General features: G+C 35.9%; 1 protein-coding gene across 1 annotated transcript in view; it reads right to left on the reverse strand.

The window, feature by feature from the left end:
• CFAP47 (cilia and flagella associated protein 47) overlaps positions 1 to 21,999 on the reverse strand; it is a 495,766-nt gene that overhangs the window by 352,651 nt on the left and 121,116 nt on the right. Inside the window, exons 25-26 of the mRNA XM_078064042.1 lie at positions 14,549 to 14,744; positions 6,347 to 6,556 (exon numbers count right to left, since the gene is read on the reverse strand). Coding sequence (XP_077920168.1) covers positions 6,347 to 6,556; positions 14,549 to 14,744 — 406 coding nt within the window. The remainder of the gene's footprint in view (positions 1 to 6,346; positions 6,557 to 14,548; positions 14,745 to 21,999) is intronic.

Genomic DNA, 21,999 nt, shown 5'->3' on the forward strand with positions numbered 1-21,999 from the left:
ATCTGTTTTAACAAGCCCCCAGGGTGAGTCCTATGTAGGGTCAAACTTGAGAACCGGGGTTCTAGCGTGAGGGTTCTCAATTTTGACTTCCCATTAGAATCACATGGGGAGCTTTCTAAATTTGCAGTGCTTAACTGACCCTCCAGACAAATTATATCATAGTCTATAGGTTGGACTGAGGCATGCATAGTTTTGAAAACTTCCCAGGTGAGGGGTGCCTGGATGGCTCAGTCAGTTAAGTGTCTACCTTCAGCTCAGGTCATGATCCAGGAGTCCCAGGATCGAGCCTCACGTTGGGCTCACTGCTCAGCGGGGAGTTGGCTTTTCCCTCTCCCTCTGCAGCTCCCACTGCTCCTTCTCTCTCTCTCGCTCACTCTCTCTCAAATAAATAAAATCTTTAAAAAACGAAACAAAACAAAACTTATCAGGTGATTCTGGTTTCCAGTCATGAGCAGTACTTCTCTGAGTGGGGGAAGGGGGAACCACCGTATCTATTTGGTAGATAAGGAATTTAGGTTTCTTTCGTTTGGCTTAAATTTTAATTTTCAATTACTCATGTTAACTGTCTTATAAAACAGCTGAATTTTTTCCTTTGCTCTAAAGTTATTCGAATTAAATTTGGGTACTAACTAATCAGTTTTGAGTATAATAAATATGTGTTAAATATTTATGGGATTTAAAAAAATGTATGGAGTACCTCAGAGTTCTGACATGCCACATTCCTAATTATGAACCTTCAGTTTGTGTTTGCTATTTTAACAACGAGGCACTACTAACTCAGGTTAACCTTCAGGTCACCTGAAACATGCAAGTGAAATCAACTCTTGATTTTACAAAAGTAAACACGCTATGTTTGGAGTTATTCATAGGAAAATATTAAGCTGTCTTTAGCATCCTTAGGATTTCTATGAAATTAATCTCCAAAGCCATAACTTTCATTCTTTGCGAGGTCTAGGTAAAGTACCAGTCAGACAGTGAACTTACAAAGCAAGAGTAAGTGGCAAGACTTCATTCTCATAATTATAAGCTCCTTCAAGATGTAATGTTCCCTCCTCCTCAACCTGTTGTGCAAAATAAGGGATTACAACATTCTGGCACCTCTTAATCAATGTGTTCCCTGTGTGAATTCCCAGATCAGATACATTTTCAAATATAAAAATAAACCTCAATACTGAAACACAATATAAATGATTTGGAGATTCTCCAAAGCAATCCTTAACCTTAAGACAACTGTCCTGCCCCTGTCCCTTCTTCCCCTCACCCCAGGGTGGATCTAATCACTCTCTAAATAGAAGAAAGCCCCTGTATCTATAGTAGCCACTGGGATCATTCTGGAGATGTAGAATACTGATTTTAAAACTAATGCCAATTCTAGAACATTTACTCAGTTACTGCAACATGCCGGCACAGGGACTGTTCTAAGTGCTTTATAAGTAGTTTCTCATTAAATTCTCATAATCACCATCTTCTCAAATATCACATCCTCAGAAATGTTTCATCTGTCTGATACATGAAGGTATCCCTTTCTATCTCATTAAACTCATATAATTTCCTTGTTAGTTTGTGACATGGTATTATTTATCAATTTTTGTCTCCTCCATTACAATGGAAGCTCCATGAGGCCAGGAGCTTTGTTCTGACCTCAGTGCCAGAAAAAAAAAAACAGGTTTATTACTGCCACTTTGTAAATATTGAATGAATGAATGAATGAATGAGGAAAAAAAAATCTACTTGAGAACCAAGAAGGCTTTTCATGAAAAAAGGGATAGTTTTGGAAGCACAAAATTTTGGTGATAGGGAATGACTGGCTGACCTCATTACTGCTCAAAAGTCAAGGCTGCTACATTTTTTCACTGGCTCAGAACCAAGCAATGGGTCCTCATGTCATTCAGGGTAAAAGTCCAAATCCATACAATAACCTCAAAGGCCCCACTGGGTCCGGTGCTACTGTTACCTCTCCAACCCTTTCTCCTAAATGCCTCCCTTGCTTCATTCTACGTAGGCTGCACAGGCTTCTTTGTAAGCATCCACCTTGATGACCTTGCATCAGCTATTCCCTTGGTCTGAAAGGATATTCCCAGATATCTTTCTAACTCGACCCTCTGCTTCGCATCTCTCAGATCCCATCCTCTTAAGGGAAACATGGCTTATCACCCTATATTTTACTGAGACCTAGTCACTTCCCTCTCTGGTACTCCCCAGGACCTTACCCTACTCTTTTATTTTTTCCTATAGCCTCCATCAATGATCACATACCAGACCTACCCTTTATTATTGTCTCTTTCCCCCTGCTAGACTCTAAGCTCCATAGGGCAGGGATCATGTTCTGACACCTGAGATAACCCCTAGTGCTTAGAATGGTGTCTGGTAGGTGTCTGGTACATGGTGAACATTCAGTAAATACTTGTTGAATAAAGGAATGAATGAATAAATGAATGAATGAATGCCTCAATCATTTCTCACAATGTCAGACTGCTAACTGAAAGTAGTGTTAAAAATATTTGGGTGACTGAATCAGAACTTTGCTTTGATTGTTCAAGGCCACCCTTGACTCTGGACTGCACTGAATTGAACACCTGGACATTCTTATTTCCCAGCTCCAATTTAAATGTTTATCACTCACCCAAAGTAGAGGTAATTATATACCTATTATAATTTCTAAAACTGTATCTTCTCCTTAATTATTTTATATTGATGATTTATTGATTAGGGGCCACCTACAGACATTTTAGACATTCACTAATTTTATCAATAATCAGTTAACACTTTCTTTTCAAGGTAGATTACTTCTTAGGATGCTTTCCATAAATCTTATACCTATGTAAGGGAATTCCTGTTATTTTATTCAGGTGATATTTCTTTATTCCCTAATTCTAAAGAGTATAACTTAAGACCTATATATGTATTTAATATAATTGTAAACTATACTCCTTGGTGCATAAAGGCAATACAGAAACTAATATATATATATTACACACACACACATATATATAATATATATACACACATATATTCTCTCTCTCTCTCTCTCCCCTCCCCTCCATATACCCCTACATTGGTACCTCATATGCCAAAAGTAAAAGTAAGGAAAGTCAAGAAGAAAACAGTTGTAATAGATTAGTACATAAGGAAGATAGTAAGTTAGAAGTTGATTCGTAAAGCAGCAATGAAATATGTTACTATGTATTCCTTGACCTGTGTTCATTAATAGCTGTTGACCTCATGCTTCCTTATGTATCCAAGCTTTGATTTCTATAACATCACCTCTCCTAGCTCTCCTATGTCTCACTCATGGGTACCAAAGCAGAGCATGCAAGACCCCCACAATCTGCTCCCGCTGCTCTTTCAGCTTCATCTCTCACTTCTGCCTTGCCAATATCCATCAAACCAAAAACACCAAAAACATCCCCCCAAATATAAGGCTGCTTCAGCTTCCATACCTAGTGCATTTTTTTTACACACTTGTAATAGTCTTTGACCACATCACCATCCCTCCCATAGATGTACAGCCTCTGTCCCCAGATTTTGTGGGGAATTCAGAGAAAAGGCAAGTGGGGTGTGCAACCTCTTATAGCTCTTGGGCCAGCTTAGCCAATTCAAATGTGACAAAGTCTAAATAAGGAAACAAAATAAGAACGCATTCATGTTAGGCCCCAAGGGGAACCACAGTATGAAATGGTCTTACATGAGTAAAAGAAAGCAAAGCATAAAGGAATGAGAGTTTTATTTTGTACTGAACCCATGTGCTCCAATATGGACAAATCGGATGCAAAAAAGAAAAAAAAGGATTCAATTTAGGATGAACACTGACAAGTGCAATTTGTCCTTTGAGATTTTACTCAGGAACCTATGTAGCCATCCCCGATTTCCCCACTGCCTTTTGTATTCACCTCTTGGCACCAAAGACTATATATAAAAAACACTTGTTTAAAGTCTACCTTTACTACACTGACCTCCATCAAGGAAGGGCCCCTTTCTAATTCACCTTTTCTTACCCAAAAGATTGGGCAGAGCACATATGGATTGCCTGTAATAAATATAATAGATGAAAAGAAACAAAAGAATAAAATGTATTCCCAAGAGAAATTCTGAGTTGCGAAAGAAACTCTTGAGGAATTTCTTGGTGGAAGACCTCATTTATCTCAATGAGATCAAAGGTGGAAAGCCTACAGAAAGAAAGGCAAAGACAACTGTGGAGTTGAGAAGAGACAGAAGACCTGGTCATATGCACTACAGGAAACTAGATAAGGAGTTAACAATGAATGCATCAGTAAAGGGATTTGCCTGTATTAAGGTTCCACGGAGTGCTTATGATTCGTGTTCATCTGGGTGCATGGGAAAGCCTTCTGTAGCCCATCTATGGTTTTCAAAGTTTCTTAAATTACTTCTAAAAGCTCTATTTAGGGGCGCCTGGGTGGCTCAGTCAGTTAAGCATCTGCCTTCGGCTCAGGTCATGATCCCAGGGTCCTGGGATTGAGCCCCGCATTGGGCTCCCTGCGGGAGGCCTGCTTCTCCCTCTCTTACTCCCCTTGCTTGTGTTTCTTCTCTCGCTGTGTCTGTCTCTGTCAAATAAATAAATAAAATCTTAAAAAAAAGTCATTAAAAGCTCAATTTAACCCAAACTTGCTGAAGGTTGAAATGGAACTTAGTGGAAAGTAAGGTAAGAAGGGTGGGGAAATCCAGGTAAGAGAAACCAGTCTCAAGACAGAAAGGAAACACAGCAATGACAAGAAAAGAAAAGAAAAGAAAAAAAAGATCATCAAATATAGCACCCCCCCCCCACCTTCTAGAGACTGTTTTCAGGTCTCCTTACTGTATTGTTTGCTGACCAGACAACAGTCAAGTCTGTTCATGCCCCTGTTAGAGGCACTCGTACCCTCGTCCCAGAAGCAATCTTGTCCACTCAGTATTGAGTGAAACTATTTCCTTCCTCACCCTGTTAATATGGTCTGAGGCTTCATTAGCTTTAAGACATTCATGGATAAATTATTCATGATTTTTATTGGTGAGTGCAAAGGTCCACCTTACATAGGGCTTTGGGCAAAGCGTGAATTTGTGGACTGGAGTGAAGTAAAGTTAAAACTTTTATGAACAAGGTCAGTAATGTACAAAAAGACAGACTGTCTCCCAGGACTGAGTTCAGTGCTTGATGGGAGCCTAAAGCAAAACCGTTAAAAATTTGTTTTTAGGGGCGCCTGCGTGGCTCAGTCGGTTAAGCGGCTGCCTTCGGCTCAGGTCATGATCCCAGCGTCCTGGGATCGAGCCCCGCATCGGGCTCCCTGCTCAGCAGAGAGCCTGCTTCTCCCTTTCCCTCTGCCTGCCACTCTGCCTACTTGTGCTATCTCTCTGTCAAATAAAGAAATTTAAAAAAATCTTTAAAAAAAAAATTTGTTTTTAAATATCAACAAAAGACAGACTGTTAGCATCAAAAGAGAAAAACGGGAGTCTGAGTGGTATAACTTAGATGATTTTATCCATCTACATATGCAAGAGACGTGGAAGGTGGAGTTCAGGAGAACTCCTAGATACAGCCACCCTCTGCTCTGGACGAGACATTCCAATAGCATCTGTCTCTCTCCCTTCTAATTCCTAACACAGGAACCAGTCCATTGACTATGAATACACCAAACAGTAACAACCCCACTACAAGTCAATAAATGATCACACTGAGTACATACACTGTCACTCATCTTTAGTGTACAATTCCCTCTAATGCTACTTCTCACTATAAACATTTTTACCAAACTTTTTTGCTCTACCCATTAATTAGCCTCTTCTAACTTCGGGAATCAAATCATCTCAGGGTGTAACAGAAAAGTGCAATTTCTAATCCTACAAGGTAAGAAATCCAGAAACATGTTTTTACCAAGGTGTATTTGGATTTCCCGGAGTCTGTTAAAGCAACATGTAACAAAATCGTACTGTTTGGAAACTCGTTACGCTGATATTTCTCATTTTCATTTAGTACTTATTTAGCATTTCTTTTGTTCCAGTCCCTGTCCAGTTACTCAATGATTACTAACTCAGGGAATTTCCCATGATTACAGAGGAGATAGGTTCTGTTATTACCCCCATTTTATGTAGGAGAAAACAGAGGCACTCAGAAGATTAAATAAGTTCACCTCAGTTAACAGAGCCAAGATTCAAAGCCACAGAGCCTAGCTGCAGTATGTGCTGGTAACAGCTGTCAAGCTGTTTCTCATGGGAGCAATGCTACGTTTGGAACTTTAATGCACAACTTTACGGCCAAAGTCATTATTTTACATGTCTCTCCTTTTAGCATTTTACAATAGTGTAAAACATAAACTTATTATTCTTTGCTGTCAGATACAAAAGAATATCTTACCAGTTATCTCTGTTATCACAGAAAAGAATATCGGTGAAAAAGGACACAGGTTTAGATGATCTGAAGCTGAGGCGGCAGGTGAGCTCCGCATTCATTCCCCTGGGAGAGCCTGTGATGACTCTGCCTTTTGGAAACGTCACAGAAAGAGGATGAACCTCGTCCCCATCAAAAAGTCTTGCTGGGGGAATCTGGACATTTAACGTTGAGTCTCTGTTTAAAATTAAAAAAAAAAAAAAAGCTCAAAATACATGCAAATAATTGGATTTAAATGTGTCTTCCTCTGGTTTTTAAATCATTAGAACAACTAAACAAGAAATATTTGCAATAATATGCCCAATTATTAAAGATATTTTTGTATCATCTCTTATTTTCTGGCCACAATATAAGTAAGATGGATAATATATTAATTTGACCACATAAGATGATCCAAAATTCCTTCTGTCCTCTATGAATTAAAAAAAGAGGATTAAAACACCTGACTAAATACAATGTGTTTTTATCGATAGCCATGATATAGTGTTGTCCTTGAATGTATCCTTATAAAAATTTACCAAAACTTACCAATTTGCTAGCTAAAGCTTTAATGCATGTAGACTAAATATAATACTAACAGATGCATATACACACAAAAAATTTTTAGTGTGGATACTATTAAGCACTTAAATACATATGTCATGAATAGTTTCTAATCATTACTACTAGAAAATTCCACCTAATGTTCACATATTTCATTATATACCTATAATTTATTTAACCAATCTAAAATGTTTATTATTTCTAATAACACAGTATGTAGTACTCACTTTTAACTCTAACACTTGATAACTTTTAGTGGTCAGTTAATATTTAGCCATATTACTTTTAAAATTTTATTATATATGTAGGCTCCTATAACAAATAAGAAGTGTTATCAAATGGGAATCATATTTCCCTAGTATGTTAATTACAATGAAGATCATTCTGCTAATTAACTTAAAAAAGTAAAGAAAGATCTCAACTTCAGTTACTTAAACTGATATGGTTCATTGCATAAAAAAATTAAAAATGTTATTTATAAATCAGATTTGAATCCAATTAAGTAGCTAAGTGTCATTGGATAAGTCATTAATGCTGTTGATCTTATTGTGCGTACAATGAGGAGACTGGGTTATATCATGTCTACAGTCACTGTTACATGTTCCTTTCATTATACCGCATTTTTTCAAGATTCAACTTTTGACGTGAGATCATTTTTAAATTGATACCTTTATACATTCATTCAGAAATTGAAAGAGTAAAACATTAATCCATATATTAGACAATGTTTCTTGATTAAAAAAATACTTTTTAGCACAATATATTTCAAGTCACTTCTATTTTCTGTTTAAGCAACAGGATTAGTGTCTGCTTATGAGACAGGGTCTTGAAAGAACTGGGAATCCCAAAGTTGTCCAGTTAATGCTGAGCAACTATACTCTTGTCACCAAATGGCATTCAGAGCAAGCTCTAAAGTGTAAGTAAGCACTCATCATATTCTGCAGGCCAAACGTGAGAAACTACAGGTTGCTCTGGGCTCCACAACTTGAATAATATCCATTTATTTTCAACCATCACATCACATTTGGAACTTTTTTAGCTGGATCTCATAATGCTTAACTGTAAAATAAGAGAATGAACTAGAGAAGCTCTGAGATAGCTACAAGATCTAGAAGTTGATGAAAATAATGCTTACAGGCAATTCACACTGGTGCACCAATCCTTACATTTTGTATAATTTTAACATGTCAACAAGCCACTCTTTATATCTACTTCTTTACTGACGGGTGTATATTTCTAAATAAAAATTAGTCTGGCTTTCCTTTTTTTTGTTTTACATAAAGGATATACATATACATAGTCTTGCTTGACTTTTACCTGCCACAGGACATTTGTGCAGTTCCCAGGTTTTGCTGTTCTGAATAAGGTTACTATGAAATAATTTCAAACATAACTTATAGTACACACATGTAAGAGTTTTTCTTGCATATACTGTGAAGTGGAATTACTGGGCCGTGAAATATGCAAATATTACACTTTGCATATTATTATCCAGTGTGGTCCTAACTTACTGACATTGTAACTAGAACCTGACTTCTTAACGTTTGCCTACCTATGACAAGCAAAATGCTTATCTTATTGTAGTCTCTAATTTTCATTTCCAACTTTACAAAAAGGTCAATTATATGCTTTCAGATGTTCATTACTCACTTATGAATCCTCTTCTGTGAAGTACTTATCAGGGTTTTTTGTCAACATTTCTGTTGAGTGATTTGATTGTTTTTCTAACTAATTTTTATCAGTCATTTATTTGTTAGCATGATTTTAAGTCTTGTTAAGAAATTCTTCTCTACCCAAAGATGTTAAAATTGTTTCCTAAAATATTTTTTTTTTTTTTTTTTTTTTTTTTTTTTTTTTTAAGATTTTATTTATTTACTTGAGACAGAGAGAATGAGAGAGAGAGAGCACATGAGAGGGGGGAGGGTCAGAGGGAGAAGCAGGCTCCTTGCTGAGCAGGGAGCCCGATGCGGGACTCGATCCAGGGACTCCAGGATCATGACCTGAGCCGAAGGCAGTCGCTTAACCAACTGAGCCACCCAGGCGCCCATTCCTAAAATATTTTTTAAATGTTTTCCTTTCACATTTAAGACTTTAATCCATTTGTAATGGATCTTTGTGTAGACAGGAATCCAGTTTGAAATATTCCACACAAATAATCAGTTGTTCCAGCACCATTTATTGGCTAGTAACGTGTTTTCTCCAAAGATCAACAATACCATTTTTGCCAAATATTCACTACCCATTCATATATGGGCTTTCTGTAAGTCTCTTTATTCTATTCCTTTGATCATGTTTATCTCTTGCTACACCACTACCATATTGGTTTAGTCTTGCTATTTGGTAAGGCAAGCCCTTCTTATCTTATTCTTCTTTAGGAATGGCTTGGCTATCTTTTTCTTTTTTTTTTTTTTTTCAAAGATTTATTTATTTGAGAGAGATGGGGAGGGGGGGAGCAGAGGAGCAGGGAGAGGGGCACAGGGAGAGGGAGAGAGAGTCCCAAGCTGACTCCATGCTGAGTGCAGAACCCAGCATGGGGTTTGATCTCATGACCCTGAGATCAAGACCTGAGCTGAGATCAAGACGGAGGCTTAACCAGCTGAGCCATCCAGGTACCCCAGTGCTATGTATTTTAAATAGTGAACTTATATGTGTGTATTTTGATAAATGATCTTCATAGCTTTAAAATTTTACCTGTAGATTCTTTTAATTTCCTATATGGAAAATCATCTAATCTATAGATAATGACAGTGCTTATTTTCCTTTCCTTACATATTTTATTTCTCTTAACTTCATTCATGGACTACATTTTTCAGGAAAATGTGTTAGAGAGACAGTGATAATAGGCATCCTTGCCTTTTCTTTTTTATTTAAAGGGAATTAATTTATGTTCCAGTATCCATTATAATGTCTCTTCTAGATACATGATAGAAAATTTTAACAATTTAAGGGATATCTCTTTTATTCCTGTTATTAAGAGTTTTATCATGAATGGTTTTGGAATTTTACCAAATGCTTTCCTTCTGCATCTATGGAAATGATCATATCATTATTCTCTTTAATTTGTAAATGTGGGAGATGAAATACAAAGGTATTTTAGATTTTCTAACATTAGGCAAATCTTGCAATACTGGAATACACCCAAGTTGGTCATGATTTATTAATATATTTGTATTATATATGTAATATACATTATATTAATATGTATACATAATTTAATTCATTAAGGATTACTGCATCTACAGTCAAAAGAGAGATTGGCCTATAATTTATCTTTCTCATACTGTAATTATCTAATTTTATAATAAAACTTTGACTTCATAAAACAAATTAGAGCACATCGTCTATTTTTCTCTTGTCTAGAATTTCTACAAGGTTTGAGATATCAGTTTCTTGCAAGTTTAGTAAAACTTGTCTGTAAAAACATCAGAAGATGATATTTTCCTTGTAAGAAGATTTTAAATATTGATTCAAAGACTTTCGACTTTCTATGTATTCCCAGTATGGTTTTAGTGAATTATATTTTTTCTACAAACTTCCCATTTAAGTTTTCAAATGTGTTGGAATAAATTTCCTCATAGTATTTCGATTATCTCATTTTTCTCCACTGGATATATAATATGCCCCATTATTCTTAATACTATTTAGTTGTATCTTCTCTCTTTTTGTTCCTTGTCAATATCACTGTATCAGTATCCATTGTATTAGTTTTTCAAAGAACCAACTTTCGGGTTCAGTGAGTCTATTTTCTATATATTTGCTTTCTATTGCTTTTATTTCTACTTTTTCATTTTATCTACATTCTATATTCCTTAGGTTTAATCTATTATTCTTATTCTTATTTATTAGGTTGAATACTTGAAACTTCTAATCATTTTTTATCTACTATCAGCATTTAAGACTACACATTTCCATCTAAATACCATTTTTGCTACATTCCATAAGTATATTTATTTGTTTATTGCTTAACCACTGGAATTTAATATAACAGATGCAGTTAACTCAACACAGATGCAGGCTTACTTGTCTAAAGAAAGCAACAGAAGTGACAGTATGTGTTTCAAGTTAAGTCTTCAAATTTAATACTCAAACACTGCTTTTGTATCAGTGAATGTTGTTTTCATGTTTTGATACATGGTATTTTAATTATTATTTATTTGCAGAATTCAGTATGGTATCTTCTTTGACTCTCTATAGAAGATTTTTTTAGGGGCACCTGGATGGCTCAGCCATTTGAGTGTCTGACTCCTGATTTTGGCTCATGTCATGATCTCAGAGTCATGAGATCAAGCCCCTTGTCAGGCTCTACACTCAATGCAGGGTATGCTTGAGAGTCTCCCTCTCCCTCTGACCCTCCCCCCACTCACGTGTGTGCTCTCTCTCTCTAAAATTTAAAAAAGGCAAGTTTTTTTTAAGCAGTTCCAAATGTATGGCAAATCTGTTAATATTTTCTTTAATGATTTTAAAATTATAATTATTATCAGAAAACATAGTATATATGATGTCAACTCTTCAAAATTTGTTAAATTTGACGGGTGCCTGGGTGATACAGTTGGTTAAGCATCCAACTCTTGGTTTCGGCTCAGGTTCTGATCTCAGGATTGTGAGACTGAGCCCTGAGTCAGGCTCTGTGCTCAACGGGGAGTCTGCTTGGGATTCTCTCTATCCTTCTGCCCCTCCCCACTCCCCACTCATGCTCTCTCTCTCTACAAATAAATAAATCTTTTTTTAAAAAACTGTTAAATTTGAACTATAGAATGATACACTTTCAGTCTTTGTAAATATCTCCTATATGATAGAGAAAACTGTGTATTCTATCACTGCAGGGTGCAGTATTTTATAGTACTATTTTTAATATTACTTTTATTTTTTTTGAAGATTTTCCTTATTTATTTGACAGAGAGAGAGACAGTGAGAGAGGGAACACAAGCAGGGCGAGTGGGAGAGGGAGAAGCAGGCTCCCCGCTGAACAGGGAGCCTGATGCGGGGCTCGATCCCAGGACCCTGGGATCATGACCTGAGCCGAAGGCAGACACTTAACGACTGAGCCACCCAGGGGCCCCTAATACTACTTTTAGTATTTTTAATAATATTGGTAAATGAATGAAGCCTTTAAAATATCCTTTTCAAATTTCCTTTATCTATACAAGTGTTTTTGTCTTTTGGACTCATCAATAATTGAGGTACGTGTTGAAATATCCTACAGTGATGAAGGACTAGTCAATTTCCCCCTATAATTTTAATTTGGGTCTTATATATTTTAAGACTATTTTAGCTGTGCATACAATTTTAGAATTCTGATAGTTTTCAGGTGAGCTGCATCTTTTATAATTATTTAATGTATTTTTAATATTAAAAATACGTCTTACCTCTTAAATAAGGTTATCACATGTAAAATTAATACTGCTATCCAGCTTTCTTACAGTTATTCTGCTATAACTGTTCCTAAGATTTTAGTTTGGTGGTTCTCAACTGGGCGTGGTTCTGCATCCCAGGGGACATGCAGCAATGTGTGGAGACTTTTTTTTCTGTCATAACTGGGGGAGGATGCTACTGGTTAGAGACCAGGGAGGCTGCTAAACATCCTACTATGTACAAAATAGCCTCCAGTGAAAAAACAGAAGTATCTTTCCAAAAATGTCAACAGTTCTGAAGTTGAGAAACCCTGCTTTACTTCAATCTTTCTTGTCCTTCTGTCTCACATATTTACTCTAATGTTCTCTGTCTTTTAACTAGTCAGAGTAACTTACTTACATTCAATTGTATTACTCAACTACTTAGAGTTTTTGCCATCTTTTTTGTTTCAGGTTTTTCTTGCTTTTTAAAGTATGCCTCTCTTTTTCTCTCTTACAAAATTAACTGAGATTCTGTTGATTTCTATACTGTTTGTGTAGTTATATACAATCTTAGGTTTGTGGATGCCCTTAAAAATTTACCCTACACACTTTGTTTTAAAATTCCTAAAAGTTATATTTGGTTCATTTTCAAGTCTATATTGTATAATTCCAGGTTCATTACTAATTTTTATAATGTGATCTTGTTTTAAAAAATTATTTATACTCTGTGTCTGATAATTCCAATATCTGACTGACTTCAGAGTCTAAATTTCAAGATGGTTTTTTGTGCTGACTCTAAATGATGGCATCTTCCCTTGTGAGTTTTGCAATACTTGATATTACACTCATGTCTAGTTGATAGCAATTGTGGAAACTGATATATCAGCCAAAACTGAGGATGGCTTCATTTAGAACAGAGGTTCACCAAGTGTGGTCCATGCATCAGCAGTATAAGTATCATTTGGAAACTTACTAGAAATACAAATTATTACATACCATGCCAGGCTTCCTGAATCATAAATTCTGGGGATGGGAAGCAACAATCTCTGTTTTAAAAAGCGTCTCAGGTGATGCTGATATACACCAATGTTTAAGAACCACTGATCTAGAGAAGATTTGCTTGCTTCTGCTGAAAGGTAGAGGGATTTACTCAACGTGAACTATTTTAGCCTCTTCCAGTGTCCCTGGATTAATCCAGGAATTTGAGATTGTTTTCCTACCTTGAAGAAGTTGTCTCAAGTTTTAAGAACAAGCCTGCATTTGGCAGATTATTATAGCTCACCACTCCTACTCTGGTTTCAGCTTGTAAGTATGTACTGGTTTGGTCTGGTTTGATCTGAGCCCTTTGGAGACCTCCCACATTTCTCAGAAGCCAGCAATTAATTAATTAACTAATTAATTAAACACACACATAATCTACTTGTTTTGTAATACGAGGGTACATAATGTATCTAGGGCAATATACTAGTAGGGTTTGGGATGCTGATAAATTTTTTTAAAAAATGAAAACAGTCGGCATTCTGCTATACTATGTACATATGATAGGCAGAATTCTGAGATGGTCCCCAAGAGCCTTAGTGTACATACAAACTCTCTAATTCCCACCCCTTGGGTGGCAGAATCTGTAAATATGATATCACTTTGGTGAATCAGCTGTGTTATACAGCCATGGTAAAGGGACTTTCCATATGTAATTGACATCCGTAGTTAAATAAATTCAAGTAAAGCAAAAGGAAGATTATCATGGGTGGATTAGACTTAATCAGGTAAGATCTTAAAAGAAGGTTTGGAGGTCAGAGACTGAGAAGTCAAAAGATGGTCACTTCTGGCTTTCATTGAGTAAAGTACCATGATGGGAGGAGGATTTGGCCAGGACGTGAGGGTGGCCTCTAAGAGCTGAGAGTGATCCCAGCCAACAGCCAGCAAGAAAATGATACCTTAGTTCTACAACTAAACAGATTAATCTGCCAACTACCAGAAAGCTTGCAGGAGGACTGAGCCTCAGATGAGACAGCTGCTGTAGTCTGTACCTTGATTTCTGCCTACTGAGAACATAAACAGTGGATGCAGCTAAACAAACTTGGATTTCTGACCCAAAGAAATTATGAGATAACAAACTTCTGTTTTAAGGCACTAAGTTTGTGGTAATTTGTCATGTAGAAATAAAAAGCTTGCTTCTTGTACCATGAAGAGAGACATATCAAAATTTTTTACAAGAAAATCAAATGACTAATTGTGAGGTAATTAAGTGGGCTTTAAATGAAAATGTGCTAAATTTACATTAAGCATTTACCTGAAATAGTTTTGAGGTAAAATGTTGATATCCATCACAGTTGTTACATCCAGAGGAACGGGAGTAAAAAATATGAATGGAGGGTCAAACAATAACATGGGTGATTTCACCTCTCCAACCAAACATAACGTTCGATAGCAAATTGGATTATCATTTAGACGAATGGGAATATCAGCTGTGTATTTTCTAGGATGATCTAATGAAAAACAATTTTTTAAAAGTATCTTAGATTTGTTCACATACACAAAAAACATTTACATAGTTTAAACTTTACTTAATATTAAAATGTACTATGAGGTTACAGCCCAATGGAGAATAGATTACCCAGAAACTGGAATTATCCTGCCAAGGAACTTAAAACATGTTAATGAAGTGTCACTGAATCAAAAATATTCTAAAGTGCACTATGCCTAGAAATAGGGCGGATCTCCTTAAAGCAAATTTTCGTTATTATTGGAAAATACCTATACCTGGAGGAAACAGTGCAACAGGACTTCTTTTTTTGATTCTTTTCTGTGCCTTAACAGGAGCTGCCCGTCCCTTTAGTATATGCAGTATGAAGATGAGGTCAAATAGTTGCCATAAGGATTTCAGGGGACTAGTACTGTGAAATGGGTGTGCCGAGAAAAAAGGAATGTTGTTCCTCCCAGATTTTTAAGTTTATGGAAAGCTGCCAGGGTTGACTGGCCAATTTCACCTGGTAGGAAAAGACAGGAAATTCCCATGTGGCAACTCACTATGAGGTAAGGCAGTCTGTGTTGGAGAAAAGGGCTCAGCATCTGAGGCTGCAGCCTAGTCCCAGACAACAGGTTCCATCTCAGCAAGCCGCCAACACCCTTTTAGACCCAAATGCCCAAACACAGTGTCTCATAAAGAGAAAAATATGATCTGGTGAGTATGAACTCAAGGTAATATCTTAGAATTCAAAAACTAGACACCAGAATGACCTGGCACAGATCAGGGCCACCAAGAGTATCACCAGAGCACATGATGAGTGTTCTGGATGATGCATGTTCAAAGGTGACACACTGTGAACCACACACAAAAACAAGGTATCATTGAACTGATCATACCCACTAGATTTCTCTGTGCTGGGTGCCTTCACTTGGCCCAATCAGTCTTTTACTTGTTCATATAGTTTGGATCCTTGGAAAATGAGAGGTGGCTGGAGAGGGAAGTGAATTAGTGACTTCCTACTAATAATGACAGATGAACACTGGAAAGACTTTGTGAAAACATGAGAGACTATATCTATACCTTGAGCTGAGAAAAGGAGTTATAATAGAATTTATGTGTTTAAAACTGTAAATCTATGGAAAAATGATTGTTTCATTTAATGAACCTGATATTGTAAAATTTATTTTGGGGAGAAAGAAAATCAAGTTCATTACTTCCAAAGTTAAGCAAGGTTTTAATTAGGACTTACTGAATTCTGAATTTTGAATGGGCTATTTTGAGATTATTTCTGGGTTTCACACCTGGTAAACGTTTCTGGGGTCATGGAGAAGAGGATTCTCTGTGTAACCTAAGACTACTGGACGTTCGGTAACACATTTTTCTAAGCTCAGGTGGTCCTTCTCTCTCATCTGAGATGTAAGTTATATAAATGTGTTACAGATACGTTTTTCTTAAGAGTGAGGTTGAAATCCTAAGAAGGCAACTCATAGATTTGACTGCTTAGGCTTAGCCCCATACTGAAGGAAAAGTCAAACGGAAATGCTACTTATTTCCTTCTAGATTATCTATTTTATTTCATCTGGATGAAAATGTTGATACAGACATAAAGGAGAAGCTCTATACGGAAATACATATGGTGGCTTTAGCTGGACTGGCTTTCCCGTAATTTCTTTCAGGACCAGACTTAACAGAAACTGAGAAGAAATACACAGAAATACATAATGAAACCTAATTACTTTTACAAAACAAACTTCAGAATGGGGAGAGTATACGATGTTTTCTATTATATTTTCAGAGTTCTAAACAGAGATAATAAAAGATGAAACATTTTTCAAATCTATCAATCACAGTACTCTATGTACTGTTTTTTGCCATTAAAGCTAAAATGATTATAAAATGCCACGCTGAAAAAAACAAAAAACTAAAATGTCATGCTAATAGAGGTACAAGGACACTGAGTTAAGGCAACACGGTGCTAATAGCATATTACTGAGAAAATATACAGCTGAATGAAATCTAAAAAGCTTAAAAGCCATAATGGGTTCTTATTCTGCCTTTTCTGTTGATAACATAGCTAGTTCTTGGTATTTCATTTAGATTGCCACATTTGTTTTAGATGTGTAAAACAGTACCGTCCCAAGGATTCTGACGCAAGTGATTTATGGAGGGCATGCCCTCAGGAAGAACCTGTATATAAGTGAAGAAGGAAACAAAACAGAGGAGGGCAAGAAGTTATGAAAAGTTGCAGTTTTATAATCCAGATTCAAACATACGCAGCTATGGGATGTGAATTCACCAGAGAGGCTGTCCCAGCTGAGGGAGAGTTAGTTGGGCCAGCTGAGGTAGTAGCGCTGGTGAAGCTTACCCTCCTAGATACCTCCTTCCACTAAGGGCAACCTTCTAGAGAAAGGGACAGATACAGCCCGTCAGAAGCCAATACCCACAACTGAGAGATGGATGGGAATACCCAGTAATGGGAATCTGGATGGGCCCAAACAGCATATAGCAGAGACTGCAATCCTAATGTTGTTTTGTAAGTAAGAATAATTAAGAAGAATAATAGGTAAGTTACTGTAACACCCTTTTAAATAGAAAAATAGTCTGGAAATGGCATTTGGTGTACTTATTTAGTTCGGGCATATAAACTGTAAAGATACTGAAGCAGATGCTTCAAATTAAAGACAAATACCAGGATAGAGTTCCTCAAAAAGGAGAAAAAAAAAAATCTTCATAGATGTGTTTTCAAGCACCTTCCTGCTGTTCCTTAGCTTCAGTCTGCTTAAAGAAGCTAGTTGTCAATACCCTCACTTCCTGAAGCTCATTACCAGAAAAATTCTATATTTTTATGCAGCAGGGATTCTCATGTTGGGAATTTTCTAAGTTATGTGCCCCCTGGGTTGTGAAACATTGAAGCTATTTACATGAGAACTGAGAACAATCTTATTCAAGGAAAGTGAGAGTCTACCCACCCAAATTAGATTCAAGAACAATGGTTTGGATTCAGAAGGGATTGGAGATTCGCTTAGAGATCAGTATGGGTCACATATTCTATCACAGCCCCAGCCACTGTCCCTGTGGGGGTCCAAGGAAGAGATAAGAAAGGGGGAGTGAAAAGTAAAAACCACCTCACTAAAACTCTTGAAGGCCCTGACCTTATAAGGCAGCTCTGCGTGGTGGCCAGTATAACAGGTCTAGCCATGTGGAGTTATGTAGATCCACATGACTTAGGTGATATTGATGGCAAAGGATGTGTCTACAAGGCAAAGAAAAGAGAATGAGACATAAAGACCCTGACCATGGCTTGGGATAAGAGGCTTACACCACAGTCAGATTACAAGAAAAGAAAAGGGCAGAAGAAAAGTATAATCCATTCCTAATGCCTGCTAGAAGAAAATGGCAGATGCTACAGGATAGCCCAAAGAACAAGGCCAAGATCTTACCGGTATAACTGAAAAAAATCCTAAGTCAATAATGAATGATCCATACACATGCAAAAAAAAAGGTTGTCAACAGAAACTGTCCCTGAGAAAGTTCAAGCATTGGACATATATACATATGAATATACATAAACATATAAGTTGTGGAGTTGAAAAATACAATGACTGAAATGAAAAATTCACTATAGGGATTCAACAGTAGATTTGAACTAGCTAAACAAAGAATCAGCCAACATGAAAAAATGCCAGTTGAATTTACTGATTCTAAGGAACAGAAAGAAAAAAGGCTTTGATTTGTCTTTAGCTGAAGATGGTATTTAAGCCTGAATTTTAAGGCACTTCTGAGACTTACTCATTTTCCCGAGTTATCTCCTATATATACATGAAATATACATGTATACATGAAATATACATGTTAATAAACTTGTTTTCCAAAAAAGAATGAAAAATGAACAGAACCTCAGAGATCTATAGGGCATCATGAGGAATACCAATATATGCAAAATAAGAATCCATGGGATGGAGAAGAGACCGAGAGGGAGAAACACTGTTTGAAGAAATAATGGCCAAAAGCATCCAAAATTTAGTTTAAAAAATTTAATTAAAAATTTATTTAAAAAAACATTAATCTAAACATGTAAGAATTTCAGTGAACTAAAGTAGTAATCAAAAAACTTGTCACACAGAACAGCCAAAACTCAAATGCACTCGTTGGTGAAATCTACTAAACATTTTGTGAAGAATTAATATCAATCGCTATATAAATATCTTTATATTAATATATATATTAATATGTATGAATATGAGTACTTCCCAAGACATTCTCTAAGACCACGGTAACAGAAATGAACACTTCTGTTTATGGCCAATTGATTTTGAACAAGGGTACCGAGACAATTCAATGAGGAAGCAATATTCTTTTCAATAAATGGTGCTGGTACAAGTAGATATACCCATGCAGAAAAATGAGGATGGAACCCTACCTTACACCATATTAAAAAAAATAACTCAAAATAAGCCATAGACTTATATGTAAGAGGTAAAATTACATGATTTTAGGAGAAAACATAAGAATAATTCACCATGACCTCGGGTTATGTAATGTTTTCATAGATATAACACTGAAAGGGCACCTGGGTGTCTCAGTTGTTAAGAATCTGCCTTTGGCTCAGGTCATGATCTCAGGGTCCTGGGATCGAGCCCCGCATCAGGCTCCCTGCTCAGCGGGGAGTCTGCTTCTCCCTCTCCCTCTACTCCTGCCCCTGCTCATGTTCTCTCTCTAATAAATAAATAAAATCTTTAAGAAGAAAAAAAGATATAACACTGAAAAGCCAAAGTAACAAAAGAAAAATTAGATAAATTAGACTTCATCAAAAGTGAACTATTTTCCATTAGTTATCTCAGAATGAAATAAAATATTTTCAAATTGCGTATCTAACAAAGTAATCTTATTCAGAATATAAAAAGAACAGTGACAACTCAAAAATAAAAAGACAGCCAAATTTTAAAATCAACAAATGTTTCAAACAGACCTTTCTCCAAAGATGACATACAAACTGACAATAGGCACATGTAAAGGTACTCAACATCATTAGTCATCAGGGAAAAGCAAATAATAACTACAATGACCTATTATTTCATACTCACTAGGCTAGCTATAATAAAAAAGATTACAAGAAGAGTTAGCAAGGATGTGGAGAAATTGGAACCCTCATTCATTGCTGATAAGATTTTAAATTGTTAAAATTGCTTTGTAAAACAGTTTGACAGTTTCTTAAAATGTTAAACATGGGTGGCTCAGTCGGCTAAGCATCTGCCTTTGGCTCAGGTCAGGATCCTGGGGTCCTGGGATCAAGTCCTGCATCAGGCTCCCTGCTCAGTGGGGAGTCTGCTTCTCCCTCTGCCCCTCTCCCCTGCTCATGCTCTCTCTCTCTTGAAAAAATAAATAAAATATTAAAAAAATATAATAAACATCAAATTATCCTATGACCCAACAATTCCACTCCAAGATATATAACCAAATAAATAAAAACATGTGTCCTCACAGAATTGTACATGAATGTTCATAGCTGTTCTATTCATAAAAGCCAAAAAAGTAGAAATGATCGAAATGTCCATCAAATTTGAATAGTTGTAATTAAAAAACCACACTTTTAAAAATAATCACATCTGAGTGTGAATTTTATCTTTATAGTATCTAATCTAAAATATAAGAATTTAAGGCAAAATAGAAGGCATCTTCTTCCTCTTCCAGTAGTATCCCCATTTAAATGAACAATAAAAACAACTGAGAAAACCAGAAAATAAATGCATACTTGATTTGGAAAGAACTACTAAGGCAAAGTTAAAAGGGCTGTATTCAGTTCCATATGAGCCAGGAAAAGTAAAAATTGTCTGCACTAGAAGAAAATAAATGAGGGTGACCAAAAGATCAAGGAGGTACTACCCTGGTCCCAACTCAAAAGGCCCCTATAACTCAACTCCAACTCCCCAAAGATTCCATTCTCCATCCAGCTGTTTAATTCTGAAGAACCCAGCACTCTTCATCCAACCTGTTGGCTTTGATCTGCTAGAGTCTTGCCCCCGCTACCTCAATGCCTTAGAGATGGAAAAGACTCCAGCCCACTGATCAAGCAGCAGGAGGAATGGAATGATGCAGTTAGTGTGTAAACACACTAAATGGAAATAAAATTCCAAAGTATTTCAACAATTTCTTGAGTAAGAAATAAACCCATACTATAATTTTGTCTGTGGGCAAGTTCATGAATACTCTTCCATCATAGAACAGATAGGAAAATATGTGTCCAAAAAGGTATTGTTTTCAAAGGTTTAAAGATGATATAGAGAAGAGAAATAAGATGTATAGTATATAAAACAAAAATTTGATCAATAGATAAAATTTATGAAAAATAATAAAATATATAAAGGAAATATGAAATGAAACTACCAGAAAATGAATATATATTATAACACAAAACATGAATAAGTTAAATTCCCCTCCTAAAAATCACATTTCAGTCTTGCTCAGGAAGAAAAGCAAGGTCCTTTGCTTTGCAATACTGGTCTTAAATTTAAAAGACACAGACTGAAAATAAAATGATATATCAACCAAAGGCTGACAAATGGAAGACAAAGTGGCAATGTATCACATAAACAGCATTCAAGCAAATAGCATTTAGTAGAAAAAAGAACATTATTTTAAATGTATATACTTATTTATAAAAGATATATAAGACATAAACTTTTTATAACATACAAAGATACAAAGCAAAACTACTGGAATCGAAAAAGTTTTAACAAACTGCCATTGTAGTAACAGGTTCAGATAGATTATACTAACAATTGTAATGCAATTGTAATATAAATGTAATGTAGCAACATTGTATTAACAGATTCAGGAGGAGAATAAGGCAGAGAAAGAGATACTGTCAATGAAGAAACAAATTCATTAGTTACTATGATTTTAGATTATAAAACTATTTACTTAAAAAACAACACAGAATAGTCTTTGAAAAACTTCCAGATCTAAACAGAGAAGTTCAGTATAGGAGCCAAGAGCCACCTAAACTATAAATATATTCCTTTTATATAGTGATAGGTAATTAAAAAGAATTTAAAAATTCTCATTCACAATGATGCATATAAAATAAACTTTCATTACTAGAAAAACACGCTATTCTTCGAAGGGAAAAACTCAATTGTATGCCTTTTTATAGAAACAGGAAAAAAATAATGTATAGTTCATTTAGAAAAGTAAATGTGTAAGAACGGCCAAGAATTGTTGTGATAGGTTTGTAATGACAGAAAATTTGTCACACCAACTATAAAAAGGTAAAG

Source organism: Halichoerus grypus, chromosome X, assembly GCF_964656455.1.
Source record: "Halichoerus grypus chromosome X, mHalGry1.hap1.1, whole genome shotgun sequence".
NCBI lineage: Eukaryota > Metazoa > Chordata > Mammalia > Carnivora > Phocidae > Halichoerus > Halichoerus grypus.